Source organism: Balearica regulorum, chromosome 6, assembly GCF_011004875.1.
Source record: "Balearica regulorum gibbericeps isolate bBalReg1 chromosome 6, bBalReg1.pri, whole genome shotgun sequence".
NCBI classification, from domain to species: Eukaryota; Metazoa; Chordata; class Aves; order Gruiformes; family Gruidae; genus Balearica; species Balearica regulorum.
In genome coordinates, this window is record NC_046189.1 from 4394559 (window position 1) to 4412529 (window position 17971).

Genomic DNA, 17971 nt, shown 5'->3' on the forward strand with positions numbered 1-17971 from the left:
CTCATTTCCCCGTAGGCTACATATATCTTAGTTTTAAAATGACAGTCAATGCGCTGTAGATTTTTCTGAACCATTAGATCTGACCCTAAGTTATCGGGGGGGGGGGGGGGGGGGGGGGGGGGGCGGGGGGGAAAAAAAAAAAGTAATGTCATGTGTTTCAAAAGTCTGAAGGCTGCATTATAGTTTCAGCTTGGTAATTACAAAGATTTATGTTCCATTCTGCCCCAAATCCAGAACTCATTGTCCATTCAACTTGTACCGCTTTGACTTACAGTTCTCTGCATCCATTATCTTTAATAATAAAGAGCTGACTAAAGTTAATGATTGAAGAGCAAGATGTGATTAATAATATGAATCTAATTTATGAGAAAACAAACTGGAGTATGATTTTTATGTTTCATTAAAATTATCTTAAATGTACTCCTTAATGCTAATTAATCTCACAGAGGTGAGAAAATATTCTGTTCCAAATTAATGGGAGAAAATCATTCATCTTCTTTCTGGAGGGAACATTAAATATCATTCAGCATTTGGAGGGAGATAGCATCTTCACAGTGATTTCACCACTTAAGTGATGCTTCAATGTGGGCACATATCTGAAATGTGCAAGATTTCCCACTGACTAGGGAAACAATTCAACAGAATAAATGCACAACAAAATGCCATATATGATGTTTTCTTTTCGCAAAAGGTCTTTCCTATCTCAGCAAAATTACCCAAAGCAGAAAAACAGTGCTGGTGAACAAAAATTGAGCAGGCTTTTTCCGTAAGTTCAAATAAAAACTCTTTTATAATTCTGTTAATTTGCTATGAACGGAAGATTACCGAGACATTTGCAAGACAAAGTTCCTTGCAGGATTTATTGAAAACAAAGCAGAAATCTATTTTTTCACTGAGTTTTCTACTTTTGTTTTTTTTTTAATATTTTTTTTCCTCTCTTTGAATTATTCATATTTGGATATCAAATATTCTTACAAACCCACACATTTAAGAATAATGAGTCTTGACTGGCTTCATTTTAACTTGTGCTTTATGCCCAGGATTATTATTAAATGACTTTCTGTTCAGTTGGTTTCTATGATACATAAATAGAAATTGCCTAATGAGCATCTCAAATATTCCACTGTCATTTTCATGTCAGTTTTTCTTATCCTATGTTTGTATACCTCTGATGACAATACCTATTAATACACAGCAACAGCTCTTTGCCTCCTTCCTCTCAAATCCCTTCCATGAATACAACCTTCTCCATTCTGGGCTGGAATCTTGTATCTTTACAACATTTGAGAAACGCAAAGCGACCGTAATATCAACTGAAGTAGCGACTTGAGAATTTCAAGAGCTGCTCTATGACAAATACCACAACAGCAGCAATAATTATTGAATTTTCTGATGAGAGAGAAAAAAAATTCCTCTTGTCTTGTTCTCGTATTCTACTTGAACAGGATTTACATATTTGGTCTGCAAAGCAGCAGGGACAAATACACTCTCTAATGTACTAAATCCATTTCTACCTATACCAAAGAATGAAGGTGGAGAAGAGTAAAAGAAGACGCAGAGTTTCTGACACTACCTACAGTGATATATTATGGAGAAAATAACACATATTCCATGAAAAATCAGCAGTGAGTTCTGGGGGCTGGGGAGGGATCCCTTCTAGAGGAGGAATAAATATATTAGACTTCCATGCAGCTTGTGTTTCTCCTGTGGCATTTTCCCCCATTTCCTTTGTACATAACTTAAAGCACACGCCAGCACTTACAAAAGCAGCCCAACAAAGCTGACCTTCAGCTGCTCTATCTATTGAGCTGATAAAGCACAGTGAACAGCAATGCAGGCTTCCAGACCCAGACCATTAGTTGCTAAACCCACCACCACCTAATTAAGTTTACCTATTTATTCAGTGATCTGGGTGCATGTCCGTTTGTTGCACTGTGAGGAGTCAGTCATATTTTTGGTAATCTTTTTGGTCAGAAGATAATAGCCATGTTAGCGAATATTCTATTGCCAACATCACCCTTACTTTCTATTTTGATTTTACACTCGCTTTCATTTTTCTCACACCATACTTGCTATCACTTTGCTTGAATTCAAGACACACCAAGAAAAAGACTGCTTACCGTTCTGGCATCCCAGAGAGATAAAGTCTTATCAGCAGAGCTGTGAGAACAGTGTTGGAGAATAGAAGAAACTCAATGGTATTGACTGAATCTTTACAGCCACACGTCGTGTATCTGCATCTCTCCCTGCAAAAGAAAACACCTGAAATACAGCACTTGCCATTCAGGATAATAAGAACAAGAGACAAGTTTAGGTAAATTAGTAACACATTTCATGTATCTTTCCTAGCTACTCTTTAGGAAAAAAATGAATGTTGACAGCTATTCATCACCCAAGCACTACACCACAGTGAAAATAAAAAAACCCAAACCCATTAGTGATTGCTTCCCAGTAACGAAGGCTATAATGGAAAGGTAAAAAAAAAAATAAATATGGAGAAGCAGGTTTTAAAGGATGGAATTGCAAAGAGGAACAATGAAAGCACCACTTTTTGTTTCCTGGGTGCTTCCTCAAAACCTTGGTTGATATAGAATTTAAAAGGAACGTGGATGAAAAGGTAGGATGGGGACAGCACCATTTCCTTTTTAAAGATATCTTATTCCTTCTTGCTTACAAAGGGACTAAGAAATCTATAGCACCATGCCAGCATGCACCTTGAAGAAAAACCAGAGAGTGCTGGCAGCCTTTCTTCTTAAGCTCTGCAGAAAGACTTGTAGAAACTAAGTGATGTCTGGGAGTTCTTCACTGCAGGTAAAGTCTTGTCACTGTGGACACCCAAAAGGCCGTTTCCCCGAAGAAGAGGTCTCTTGCTATGGATGAGCCCCACGAGTAGCCATCGTAAGCTGTAAGTTCTTAAAGCAGATGTGAGGAAACAAAGGTGAACCCCAAGCATTGAGGTCTTTACCATGAACTGACCACAGTGCAGGTGGAATTACTCTGTGACATGGTTCTGGAAGTTCTTTCAATGCAAAGACTTCCAACTATCCCGCCTTCTCCCAGCTGATCAGCTATGAAGTAATACCCTAGAGGGTTTTATTTTGCTTTCTGATATTTTTGCTTTGCTTTCTCATCTTTTAATGACTTAATTTCTAAGACAACACTGTTGACCCTTCTCAGTTCAGTGTATGAACCCGATACAGATGGAACACAAGACCGGAAGCTTTTCCCACTGTAAGGAATAGAGACACAACTACTATGACACCGCTGAGAATCAGTTCTCTCACTTCAGGCTATATAGCTATGACCTTGTAAAAGCTTTTTGGCTAGTTTTGTTTTCTACGTGCACACCAAAGAAGGATGTTCCTTAAACTGGAGTCCAGGAGAGGAGAAGGAAGAGCCCAAGGATGACTCACCAGGATCACACAGAAGGTAACAAACCAATCTTGGATTATTCAAACTGAACAGAAAGGCAAAGACTTAACTCTTACACAAGGGTATCAAGATTGGAGACAACTGAATTGAATTCACCACCCATTATGGCTGTATACAGAGTCACCCATGGTGATACGTGTTTCAGTCTATGATTTCTTTAGATATACATGAAACTTCATGAATTTGCAGTGAAAACATACAGGTAGGTGAGCATACTATAGAAAAACCTAATCAATGTAAAGTCAGTAGTAGTTTTATCCTCTTTGTTCAGCTGACTCCAAAATAGTATAAAAAAAATAAAAGCCAACAACTCATTATAAATTATTACAGCTCTCAGTGAGAGCTCAGAATTTTATTCCCTGCTCATGTGATTCTGACAGTAGAAACACACCTCCCCTGAGCTGGCTGCTGAATATATCATCGAGGCTTGCAAATTAGATTACTGGGTGGCTCTTAACAGAAAATTTTTTTACAATATTTATTAAGGAAGCTGTCAACAGAAGGAATTAAAGATGTGAATTTTTCTTTTCTTTTTTTTTTTTTTCTTTTCCCTTTTCTTCCTGCCTGTATGTCACCAGAAGACTCTCGGAGCTTTTGTAGGTTTGTATCAACAGCACAGAAGATCAGTATCTGCAGATCAGATATAGGTCAGCAGAGAGAACGGGTTTTGATGGACACTACCCCTGATCACTCATCTAACAAAGTGACTTCTCAGACCTATTTTAATGCCATTCCATTTCCCAGACTGAAATGCACACGCTGCGCTGAATACCAAGCCTGTCTCCACAGAAGGGACAGCAGAAGGGAGAGAAGTTGTTTCTGAGCAGAAATATTATCCAGGAACTATATTTCAAAGGAATACTAGATTCCGCTGGTATCATTTTACAGAATCTATGTTTTTGTATTATAGGTAATACATTATACTATTCAGTATTATCTGTTATATAGACTACATGGGTTATTTTATCACAAGGACTCATTTTAAACTATTCATAAAGTATTGTGGCTGTTAGAGCTCGGTGCACAAGATATCTGATATTCATGATCACTTGATATATAACAATAAAATAACTTCAATAAAATAAATTTTTGTTTCACAGTCTCATGGTAATGTTTTGCACCAGAGAATATGCTTTTTTCATTTTAGATCATATACTTCTTTTTGTGTATAGGTATGCCACCTTTTTCAAAAGTGTCCGATGATTTTCTGCTTGCCTGTTACACTGTAAGGACTTCGAGTTGCTGAACAGTTTCTGAGAATCAAAAGCTGGCTGTATAATTTTATAGGCACTTACTAATTTTGAAAACATGGACAACTTTACATACCACAGTGTGACAGTGTTCCACTAGAAGGGGATATTTTCCTACGATAACAGGACGTATATACATCCTTTTCAAAGGCAGAGGGAGAATATTTTCAACCCGCTTGAGGGGGCTTGGGGTGAAAGAACACAGGAAAAGGAAAAAAAGTAAAGGAAAAAAGAATATTTTGTTTGTGAGTCACTGACATAAGATATGGACCATCCCAGGCAGACAGACTGCAAGAACAGGCTTGTGAGAGATTAATTAGGTGCCAAAGGAGGAAGGCCCATTCTGAATCCCTTCGCAAGGTGAAAATGGACTAAAGTGATGGACCATGACAGCAGCAGAAGGGAAGGAAATGATTTGTACTTTTCCATCAAGAGCATAAACATTCAGACCTGATGCAGTTGTCTGTCTCTCTCCTTGCCACTTTCATATCATTGCGTACTGATGAGCGAACTCTGGCTCTCAAGATTTAATTTACCACTCTGGTAACTGACTGACTGATATTTCTAAGAACCTCCAACTGCTACATAAAGTAAACTCATCTTTCTTTCCAGCTGAGACATAATTTCACCAAGACTGTCCTGTATACAAGCTATCTTTTGGTCAGAAAGGAGAACGTTTTATTTAGATGCTCTTTTTCCCCAAAAGAGAAGTTGATACGAAGGGTAGAGCATCACCTTGTTTTTCATGGGAGCTCATATTTCTAATCCAATGCTCCAAGTTTATCTACATTAAAATAAATCTGTGCAACATTCATTATCTAATTTTTTTTTTTCTCATTATGAGCACATAGCCTCATAGACATAAGCTTCACCATCTCTGGAAATTTTAGTTCAGAAGAGAAAGGGAATTATCTATGAATACTGGGTTAGGCATCTGCAGTACTTTTGTTGCTTATATCCAGACACCGAGAAAGGTCCTGAATAAATGACGCCATGGCAGAAATACTGCTTGGTACTTCAGTATTTTGCAGATTGCATTCTGAACATCATCTCAGATACAGATTCCAACCCTCATATTTTACCTGTGTTATTACTAATTTTTCAACATAAAACATCAGTTAACACATTTTCTTGACTAGTTATCCTTAGTGTACTCTTTTTCTCCACAAAGTTAATTTTCATTCCCTTAAATGCAGGTAAGGTAATGACGTCCATCAATAAATCAGCCTTTATTTAACCTCACCAGGTTTTGATTTTTCTTAACAGGTTCAAAGAAACATGGTCAGACTGTTACAGTTATGAGAAGCACACCTATACCATGAATGTTAGCATTTAAATTAATCATACCATTATCGATATCAACAGTGATGGGAAAGTTGTACTTGCTCAATTTTTAGAGACTTCTCTTTCAAGAATCGCATTCCAGAATGTTCACTGAAATTCAAAAGGGCTTTCGGTAAAACCACATTGAAAACAGAAGATATGAAACACTTCCACTTATATAAGACTTCGCTGAATATTAACAGGCTGCCATCTCTACACTAATGTACAATAGCAGCCAAAAATGCACTAGTTAGCCATTTCATCAACTGCACAATAATTGAAAATACAGACAGCAGGTAGATTTCTCTTACCCTGTATGCTTTCCTATCTGCACAGAGTTAAAACTCAGCAAGGACAACAAGCCAGCATGCCCTGATGGGAACATTTTGCAATTGCCTGGTACATATTTATTGCTAAAGGCTATACAGGGCACAAAGCATCAGAGAACCTGCAGTGCTCCACACCAGCTTAGTACTCATTTCCAAAGACACACAGCAAACCAAAGCGACAAGTGAGATTACATGTTGCCAGTTCTTTTGCTATTTAAAAGTGTTTTTAAAAACCCCCACACCTAACACACACTTACTAGCAATCCTATGAAAGCAGGACAAGCTCTGCCTCCTTTCTTGATTTTTTTTTTTTTTTTAAAGCATGTGCTTTCTATGTTCAGCTCCAGTTGGAAAAAATTAGGGGGGTGAGGGGTGATGCCATTTCAATGATTAGTTAGGTAGTCATAGTTACTTATTTTATTGCCATGCCATATTAAATCTCATTTCAAGCATGGTAATTAAAAGCACCTATACAGCCAATCGAAATTAATGAGATTTTCAGCATTTTAAGAGTCGGTCCCTCTACCAACCATCTTTTCGCATGCCTTCCAAAGGAATACATTAAATGCACAAACACTCTCAAACTGTACTATCCTTCCCAACAACTACTCTCTCAAATCATCCCATGGAACCAACACTAAACTAAACCCTTTCTCATGCCTATTGAGTAACATTTTTCTGTGTGACCTGCAATCACTAGCAGGTAAAAATGTCAAGGTAAATTACACCAGAAAGTCACCTGCTATGAAGGCAGACACAACATTTCTGAGGAAGTTTTCTAAGGTCACACAGCCACCAGTCCCCAATCCTGTTAGAGTGATATAATTGTAACAGTGAAAAGGAGATACTTTTAACAAAAACAAATCCTATCACTTGCCCATTATATGGCTTTATCTCCAAAATATGTTTAAATTAGGCATAGAACTTTTCCAGCCAAGATCAATGGGCAAGTATAGCAAATGGGCTGGCTTAAGACATTAAAATGCCAGTTTGGTTTATGCTGTTATAAATGCATCCTATCATGTCTTTACATTTTATGACCTCTATTTTATTTCTAGGTAGCTTCACATATGACACATCCAATTATTCATGTCAAGAATGTAAAACTACCAGTATTTCAGTAAAAAGTGCCTACCATCATTTATGACAATGATTTTTTTTCTTGACCCATTATTACACTAAATGGAACACATTTTATGAGACATTGACATGTGAGGACACTTCCTCTATAAAGTACATTTGTCTCTGAAAAGATATATGTCACTATGATGCTGTCAATATGAGCCACTTTGTTCAATTGTTACTTATCTTCAATAAAACGAAGCTCACTTCAAATCGTGAACATTCATTTGTGCCCTCTTTCAAACTAGTGTTTGACACTGAAAATGCAGTGCTAAAGTAGACGCTATTACTATTTTTGTGAAAATGTAAACATTTCTTCTCCAGTATTTATAAATATTTAGAAAGAAAATATAAATTAAATCCTTCTCAGTGTAATTCATCTTCATACTCAGCACTCGTGGATCATTTTAATCTTTGCAATCTGAGTGCTCTGCAAAACAAAGAGCAATCCCCCAATTTAAAAGAAGCTGTAAATCAGGGTTTCTCTAGAAGGGGTCAGTTTGCAGAGTTACTCCTAAGTTATTAAATCACGTGAAATCACTTTATATTGTTGGTTTCAGATCATTTTAATTGTTATACTTTTAAAATTCACAGTCAGCATAAGCAGGATAAGTATTCGACCTTCCTGTCATCACTCGCCTCAGAGGCTGCTTTGAGCTCAGCCAGGTAAGGCTGGCTGTATCACACAACCACGGCGTGTAAGTCCTGCTCCCACTGAAAGCAACGCAAGGTTTGCCACTGATGTCAGTAGGAGCAGGATTAGATCCAGGTTTATCACCACAGGAGCCTGTCAGCTCACACTTTTGGTCTAGTGCACAATAAATTGAGCATGTAAAAGGAAACTGATCTCTGAAGCGGTATGGACTTAACGGGTAAGTTCAAGGGTGCAATTCTTGCCCTTTGTCCTTTTCCTCCTCCTCCTGCTGAAAGCAAAGCAAAGCCTTAGCAACTAGGACAGCTTAGCCAAGGAAGAACAAACCCCAAACACGATCTAAATGTTTTATTAATATTTTCTGGGTATGTAAACAAACATTACTCATCTGACTCAGCAAGTTTACAAGTCTGCAATAAAATACTGTTACATCTTTTTCTTAGATCTCCTTGAGAAACAGGAGAACTTAGGAGTCATACTCTTAAAATACGGAGGCTCTGAAATGGATCAAAATGCTTCTTTTCATTAAAGGGATATAAGTCAACTTTAATAGTTACATTTTTGTCTTGTTTGATAAGCTTTGAAAGGCTGCAGCAGTTTATTTTTCAGTGTGCAGATTTCTTTGCTGAAATTTAGCCAAGTTCTTTTTCCCTTACTTTTCAGGAGCTGAACTGAGCCTGGCTGCTTTCCTTTAACACCAACTTATAAAGACTCAGCAAAACCATCATTGGCCCTGCTTCGGTTCCTGCTGAAATCAGTAACAAAAGCTACAGTGATTTAGTAGGTGAACAGATACCACCCTGCTGTAAGTGTAGTCACAATCCTGTTCTGGCCCTACTTGTATAAGGAACACCTTGCAGGCACAGGGCACAGCCTTTTGTGCTCACACAGGATGCAACTACACCTTCAGGTCAGCCCCCAGCCTGGACCGAATTTGTCTACGATATATTGCAAGCCCTCCCCTTTTAGCAAAGCTCCAAGAGAAAACTGAAAGGCAAGGTCTGAGGATGACTGGCCCGTAACTTTGGATCTCATTTTATGAGGTCTGAGCACACTGAGTGCTCCCCAGCCCACTCTAGTCCCACGTATTTTGGGGTTCAATCTTGCAAGCACCATGTGTTAAAATCTACCTACAGTACAAATGTGGGCCAACAGCAAGTCCATCATACTGTGCCCATAAGCTTGTGTCTAAATCTTTCCTCCAAATCAAAATACAAACATGGGCTTCTCTTATTCAGTGGTGCCACATCACCACCATGCAGAGCCTTACTACCCTTTACACATTTGTGTGCTGTTAACAAGCTATTCAGTCAAGAGCAACACTCAAACAGAACAGGAAAGCTATTTTGTTGTGTTGTGTGGGAAATCTATTTCATCTCTAGGGACCTTGCCTCCTTACATATTTTGCTGTTCTAAAAAATTACTTTGTCCTATTTCGATAACTTGAAAGAACCTCTTTGGTAAACAATACCCAGAAAGGGAAAATTGAACATACCTGAGAACACAAAAAATACAAAAAAGCACATGCAGAACAGAAAAAGAGGGCAATCCATTACATTAAATGAAGTCTAATAACTTGAACTTCAGATTCAGCAAGGTCTAATAGTGAGGAACATTTGGTCAAAACTCCCCTAATAAATTTATAATTAACCAGCAGAAAGCAATGCTCCAGTCAGTTTTCTATTCTGTGGTGAAATTAGATAACAGCCAAATAATCGCAGTCCTTGAAATGGTGTTCTATAAATGCAGGAGAAAGAGGTTGCAAAACTTCATGCCTTCCCTTTGGGATTAAAATGCTTATTTGTCTCAATTCCTTGTAATTTATGTAACAGAATAGATATTACTGGGAAAGTAGCCAATTATAAGACTGTATTTATTTTTCTGGAAGAGCTCTACTATACATATTTTTGTAGAAGCTGTGTATTTATTGAGTGTGTGGAAACTTCCACTACTAGTGAGACACTGATCAGCTTACTAAGATATATCACTGAGAAAAAAATACTCAGACAAAAAAAGCACAAAGGCAAAGTTTTAAGGACACACTGGTTACTATGGTGTTGAACGTAGACTTGACTGCCTGATGCCAGCCTGAGAAATAAGAAACACCCTTATTTTCTACCATTGATTATTGAGCATGTGTCTGCGTAGAGTGCACACAGATAGGGTTGGGTTTTACAGAACAAAAGACTTTCACAGGTACCATGTTTGGTTAGAGCTATCTAGCAAAAGTGGACAAAAAAAAAGAAGTATAAGCAATTACATTATGTTCTTTGCGTGATTAGAATACTACTCAAAACCAGGATCTATTTTGATAAACATTGAGAATAATAAACATGACTGACAATAGCTTTATATGGTTTTTATGACTGAAAAGCGCAAGTTACTGAATTAATAATATTCTGCGTAGGCTTTCACTAGAAGGTGTGAAAAACTAACAGCATACGCCAATAATCTATCTCCTTTTTTATTGGCTTGAAACATGAATAATGAATCTGCTCATTATTACACTGAAGATTTAGCCTTAAGATTAATGTCTTACATTTCTTTGAACAAGACAAGTATTATGTAAGAAGTATTACTATTTGCATTATTTTCTGCTTCCAGATAAAAGGGTTTTGGTGTGAAGATTAATTTTTTTAGAAGGAAAGATAAAACAATAAAGCATAAGATCTCTATTTAAGAATGGTTTACAGTATTTTCGTTCTAACTTTTCCCATTAATGGTATGATTTTATATCAATATAGTTAAACCTATATAATCGCAGTGTGTGCCCAAAAAAAGTGCCATTGTATGAAAAGAACAGCATTCACAATTACAAGATCAGACTGATTTCTAAAGCAATATAGCGATGCTGTTGAATCCTTTACGAATGCAGTCTGGAACCAAGCACATCTTTAAAGGTAAGTATTTTCTTAAATGTTCGGCTGAACCAGGACAAGAAGACACATCACTTTGCCAAACTTAGCCTAAATGTAGCCACAGAAATTAGTACTTCCACTGCTATCTCAACAGACACCAATAAGTGATCACCATAAATTGAATCAAACATTTATTCATGTGTAGCTGTTCTGGACTGTGTTACAGTAGCAAGGGAGGCCAGAGAATCCTGAAAGCCTCGGCAGCAGCACACCATGGCCACCCTAACAGCAGAAAAAGGGTTGCAGGTGCCAGATCTGTCTTCAGGAGAATGAGGAATTCTTCCGTAACATTGCAGTCAGTTCCAAGAAAACAACTGCCAAGATTAAAAGTTTTGCAATATAGCACATATGTTTTCATACCAGATTGTAATATAGTCTTCATTACCTTTTACTATGTTGAACTCTGTACCTTGTAAAGGTTTCTTTAAATTCTCACTAGTCAACACCTAATCACTGGCAGCACCAGGCATTTTTCAGTTCATGGCAACAGCTGTTGCAAAAGCTCACTTTCCATTGAAATTGGGCTTCAAATCAACTTTGATCATTTATTTCAGCTACTTTAGTTTGAACAGAAGCATGTTACTTATGATCTAAATTTTTCAGAAGTGAGATGCAGTTTTATGTGCTTCAACTTTGGATTATTTTTCTTTGAAAAGGGATATATTTTCCCAAGGTTAGAATCAGGTCAATAAAAAATGACTTTGAAACTCATGGGACAGGAATGAGATGTAGGCATTTATATCCAAAATCTAGATCTTAACAAGCCCCTTTTTCAAGGACCATCTTGGTCATATACAGAATCTGGGTCTTGCTTGTAAATATCAGGAAAAGACTGATTACTGGAAATGGTCCAAAGTATTTTTATCCTGACGATATTTAGCAATTTGCAATCTATCTCACCCCTAAATTCAGCCAGAAACAACAAATTTGTTAACACTACTCTAAGGAACTAAACTTTGTAGGCATTCCCAGAACATCTGTAACATATCTATGAGATTTGGACCCCACAAACTGCATGGTACCCACTCCTAACATGATGCAGGAGCGCACACCCTAGATTCCTCAATCAGATTTCAAAAATCTAGGTTTAGTTCTTCCCTCTGCCTGAGAAAAGTCAACACCCTGTATTAAACCATCTGTTCATGGCTTTAACATTCTAACTTTTTGATCGAATCTGACTACGTGCAGATAATAAATTCAGTCAGCTGAAGAAAAAAAATTTCTGCAGTCCAATGTCTCAGCACTCAGAGTGACAAGATCTAAAATGGTCCCCTCCAAGGTCAGCTCTTGCATTTCATAGTTATTGAATAAAATACCTTTTCAGTCCTTAGGAACTAGAACACAATCTTCTCTTCCTCTGAGATGCCTGGGTCTCCCTTGTGCTATACAGAAAGCATAATCATCTATCCCAGAATTATTGACATCAATAGGGCAAGGTGCACTCAGGTTCAGAAAGGTACATGGTGATGCTTATATTATTTTTTTTTACTCTAACCCTTGCTCAGCACTTTCTGCAAATCAAGCTTCCTTAAGGGATTTTTTTGTTGGACAGTTGAAGACTGAAGCACCAGAAATCACTTATTGAAAACCATAGCCTTATTTTATTAAACAATTATCTCCTACTCCCTCAAGGCATATAGGTACCAGATAATCAGATAAGTGCCATCTCAGTAATAATAAAATAGATCTAAACCATTTAAGTCAACATTAAACACTGCAGAACTAGTATGAGCATGTTTTCTGATCAGCAGTTCTGCAGTCAAATAAGCAAAGCCTCTCTCCCCGGTGACAATGAGTTATCCTCAATTATTGTATCAGCTGACATCAGCACTGAACCAATGTCCTGTTTTTCTTTCACAGTCTATGTGGAAGCTGCAATGTTTTTATATTTTTTTTTGCCTTTTTTGTAAAAAAACCAAACCAAAACAAAAAAACCCCCAAACCCCCCCCCACAACAACAAAACTCCCCAAAAAACAAACAAACAAAACCCCCAAAAAACGTTACAGGTAAAACTTCTGTCTTTTCTGGCTAACCCTGAACAACTAAATCCATATGTCTCTTAATTCATCCAAGAACGTACTACTGTTGCTTTTGAAAGATAACAGCATACATGTGTTTTAATGGATCACTGCCAAGTGATTTAATTTTCTGTGTGTATATTAATGCTTATGTTAGAACTATTCTATTCAAACAAGCTATTGTACACTTTTAGCCTTCTGCTCTTAAAATGAAATATTGCAGAAAAGGTGAGACATCTAAACTCAAGAGTCAGATCTCCTTTATGGTGCATTTCAAGCACCCTGAAGAATTTCTTTGTCATTTCTTTTATTCTCTTCCTTTTCATCACTTATTTCACTCTTCTACTTGATTATGTTAGTAAAGAATATGGTATTATGTGCACAACTACTGCCTGGCCACACATAACACAGAAAATGAGAAATATGAAAATGAAAAATAAAATTTGAAATATCTTTACACTAAGACTAGGTAAAAATTTACTATGCTATGCTGGAATGCACATTTTCTGTTGAGTCCTGGTATATTACTGTGAGGCTGATCTGATCTATTTCTTCTGAAAAGTCACTGACGAATGTAATAAGTAATTGCTTTTTATAGGATTTTAAGTCTGTAACAGTATATAACAGCACATTTTTTAAAAAAATGCTACTCCTGTAACACTGAAGTCTAAAATACCATGCCAAAGCCTACTCTGAGTTCATCCCATACAAATCTATCATACCATGCTCTATAGCTTTGTACGTTTACGATGAGATTTCCAAACCCCCCTGACAATGCAGAGTCTCAGATTCATATAGCTTTTGGGTGCCTAAATAATCAATCAGATCCTTAATGGGATTTTCAAAAGTAAGTGTGCCTGTTCCAACAGATTTTTAATCAACCCTTCAGGCATTTTAAAGATCTAAGTCTTCGTGCATATTAAATGAAGGGAGCCCACTCTCTAACATCTGCTGGGGTGAGAACTTGGTTACATGACTAACAGAATTAGGCAGAAGCTGACAAGGAGAAGACTTGTCTCACTGAAGAACAAGAAGTGACTCTCTCAGGGCTTCTGTTTGCTAAGAGTCAACATTAAACTGCATGGAGGATGACCTAGGTTTTTACTGTTTCTAAAACAAAATTCTTGCCTTCCTTCAAAAATATCAACTGTTGTAAAGCTACTGACAAAAAGGAAAAACTGAAACAAGAACTATATAGGAGACCAGCAGAATAAATCTAGAGAACCAAAAACTACATCCACACAGTTTTTATAAAACTGACTTAAACAGCTATCGGCCCTCAAACATTCCCCCCCTCCCCCCCCAAACCCCACAACCAAACAACAAAAACCAAAACAACAACAAACCCCAAAACAAACAAAAACCACACCATTAATTTACCCTAGAATCCATTTGCTGGTCTAGCTTTATAATGATGAAATTCCATATAGGATAGAGAAAGCAGTACCAGCACTTCATAATTTAATTGCACCAGCTTGGTGAAAATTCACCAGTTTGATTTTGATATGAGATTAGGCCAACATATATATATATCTTAATCCCAACCTATATTCAGGAAGACTCATTTAAGCAACATGGGTAACAAAGTCTTCATAAAGGACTTACGCAAGCTGTGCTCACTGAACATCGCATACAAATGCATTAGGCACCAAAACTATACGCACACCATGAATGATTCTACCAGAAGCTGTCTTACTGTTTTCTGATCTGTAAAAGAAAATGCTTTTATCAAAAAAGTCAGATAAAGAAAAACCTACAGTCTAAAATCCAAAAATGTAACGAGGAATGTTAGAGGCCCCTCTTTATTTATTACTATATTGCAAACCAGGAACTTTAATCCTTCTCATTTTTCAAATACCTGCCCCCACCCCCCCCGCCCCTTTTTATTAAAAAAACCAAACTAAACCACAGTCAGTTGCAATAGTGCAGAGAACCACGAGAGCCTCGGCCAGTACTGTGGTACTGTAAATTAGTATGCAGTTACACAGAATATTAATGGATGGGTTTAATCTACAGAGTGCAGACTCACTGCATAAAAAGCAGTGTTACTCTTGTATGTTAGTTTTTCTTCTTCCATATTTTAAATTTACTGAAATTCCTTTAGACCTATTAAATGAGCAAATCCTTTTTGAAAACAGTACAACATGGCTGAAATGCAATAAATATAAGCACTTTAATATTTAAGTGAGGAAAATGAATTTCAGTATGTTTTCAAATTGGTTTTCTTCAGTGCAGAGTTTCGTTATTTGTCCAAATAAAATGGATTTGAGGGGGTGGCAGCTTTAAGGAGATATGCAGCACTATTCAATGGCTTTGTAAACTTGGAAGATATTATGAATAATGGATTTGCTGTGCTCTTAGACACGGAGCCACAACAAAAACAATATCATTCTAGGTTCTGTAATAAGCAGCTGCTGGAGTAAGGAATAAAAAGCCTGGCCTACTGATTTAAGCTACAGGTGCTTGCATTTTTGTTCACATCATTGTAGCAACCTATGGAACTGGCTCTGTGTTTTCAGCAGGAAAACTACTCAAACACAGAGCGTGAAGGGCTAAATTCCCAAGGCTACCTCCCACCACTCTGGTCTGCTGCTTTCTTCTTACAAGCCCATTTTTATACTACACATCACCCCACTCCCCTTCCTAAACAGAGCTGGGAAAGGGCTGTATTTCCCCTCTGTCAACAGCTAGAGGAAAAGGTTAGCTTGAAACACAAGCACAAAATATAACAGTACTGGTTTAGTTTCCTCCTTTTATAGATCTGACCATATATTCCCCTTCTCAAGGGAAGAGTCTCCTTTGCTTTATTTAGTACTTAAATTAAAATACTTAAATTTCCTCAGTAAATTACTCACTCTTCACGAATGGAAACAATATCCAACCTTTTTTAATATAGACAGATTTGACCAAGATAAATTTGAAAAGTTTACCTCCAAGTCCTTCTGAAAAGGATCTGGCCTCAGTCTGACAGACAATCAGAACACTTTGGGACATCTAATCCATTCCTGAGTGTGCAAGTTTTCAATGCTTGACACCACAGGACTGGAAAATACAGCAACCTCTCTGAGAACTGGACACTTCAGAGTAGGAGTCATCTACTCTTGATATCTAGCTACTGAGGTGGGATGATCTTATCCTCACTTTCTTCCCAAACTTGCAAATACAAAACCTGTTCACTTTACATGCAGAGGCACATAAAGTAGTTCCTCGTATTACCAGGTCTAAAAGTGTGTTGAAGAGAAGCTTAGTGATCAGGATCTCAAATTCTGGTCCCCAAAGCCCAATCAGGATATTTGATAACTCACAGATTGGTACTTGCCAAGATTTTAATACTGGCATCGTACTTCTAGAAGTTGCAACATCATCTTATCCTGTTGGTAAATATATCTCCAGCAAGACAGCACTAAAATTTTCAGCTGCAGATAGCAGAGCTTAGTTCATATTATCATCGTAGGTGCTGAATATGTAATGAAAGTATTTGTCAAGCCGTAAGTGATAACCTGGTAAGAATTACTTACAGGTTGACACACTTGGAATTATGTTTTTGTCAACCTGCAGTGCTAGCTGCTAACTGCATGCCTAGTATTGCATACTGCATCCTCAAGCCTTTATTTTCACCTTAACCTTCTAAATACAGTTAGCTCAGATCTATATTACTGTGAAACAAATTCTGGTATGAAAAAAAAAAATCTACGAAAAGGGCTTTTTAATCAGCAGAACATAACTGCAGGAGATCACACATGCTATTTTTATTTCTTCTTAGAACTTCAGAGGAGAGATACAAGTATAACTTCAGCTATGTTCATACTGTGCAGCTAACTGGCATGCCCTTTATGCAACAGAAATGGTCCATGACTATCTGCTCTGTATTAAATAATTCACAAATTTTGTTGACGTTTTACTGCAGTCTCAATATTAAGACTATTATGTAGAATTTTTGTTTTGGTGACAGAAATATGTTTGAAAGAGATACTAAAATATAAAGAAATTCATTGGTTTTGCATCAACTGGATAATTCCAATACATATTTAATAGGTTTCCCACAGATACACATGCCTTTGCTTGCTCTGAGTTTCAGTAAACAGATGCATAAAAATTGTATTTCAGATGGTGAACTGATTCCTAGCTGGGAAAGATATTGGCCAGTCTAGAACAAGATTTCTGCCTGATGTTATGTCTCAATTCACATCAGAAAACTTACTCTCAATATTGGAAGTGCAGAAAGGAAGTTGCCAACATTGTTTTCTTCATCCTGATCTTCACCTCCATTAAGGCAAAACTCCCCCGTATTTTCATGAGAAGTGTCAGACTAGCTATGCAAACAGTTCAAAGACTTAACCACACGTATCGTGTGGATATAAGCTTTGTAGCTTTCAAAGTCTACTGTGAAGTTTCTGAGATCTAGCTCAAAGAAAAATCTGCACAGGGTACCAAAGAAATTGTATTATATTTATGTGGTCCTACTAGCTAGTGAAATTTAAAATTTAGGACAGAAATGAGCCCCAAGTTTTTGAAAACTGTCACTGAGAAAAGAAACCACTTTGGGTCTGAAAATGATATGCATTCACATTTTAAGAAGGTACAAACACAACTGAATGTCTTCCAACTTCAATAAAAGACCCAGGAGACCCTTTTTGTACATAAGAAGTGATTGTTTAAGGATTAAGATGTGACCTGTGTTCATATTCCAGCTAAGACTAATCAAAGATTAATGTAGCTTGCTTTAACAGGATACACATGGCAGATAACTAGTGTTCCAGCATTTGGGAGAGAAAAATAATCTGGCAATAAAAGTTTTTGTGTAAAGTCTGAACCCTTCAAAAAAAAAAAAAAAGGAAAGAAAAAAGAAAGGAAAAAAAAGGAAAAAAAAGAACCTCTAAAACATCGCACACGCATCTCTGAAGACTGCTTGGAGCCAGAGGACAA

General features: G+C 37.2%; 1 protein-coding gene across 1 annotated transcript in view; it reads right to left on the reverse strand.

The window, feature by feature from the left end:
* SPAG16 (sperm associated antigen 16) overlaps nucleotides 1-17971 on the reverse strand; it is a 404854-nt gene that overhangs the window by 154716 nt on the left and 232167 nt on the right. The window contains 2 exon segments of the mRNA XM_075755745.1: nucleotides 2121-2161; nucleotides 2164-2246. Of these exon segments, the coding sequence (XP_075611860.1) occupies nucleotides 2121-2161; nucleotides 2164-2246 (124 nt within the window).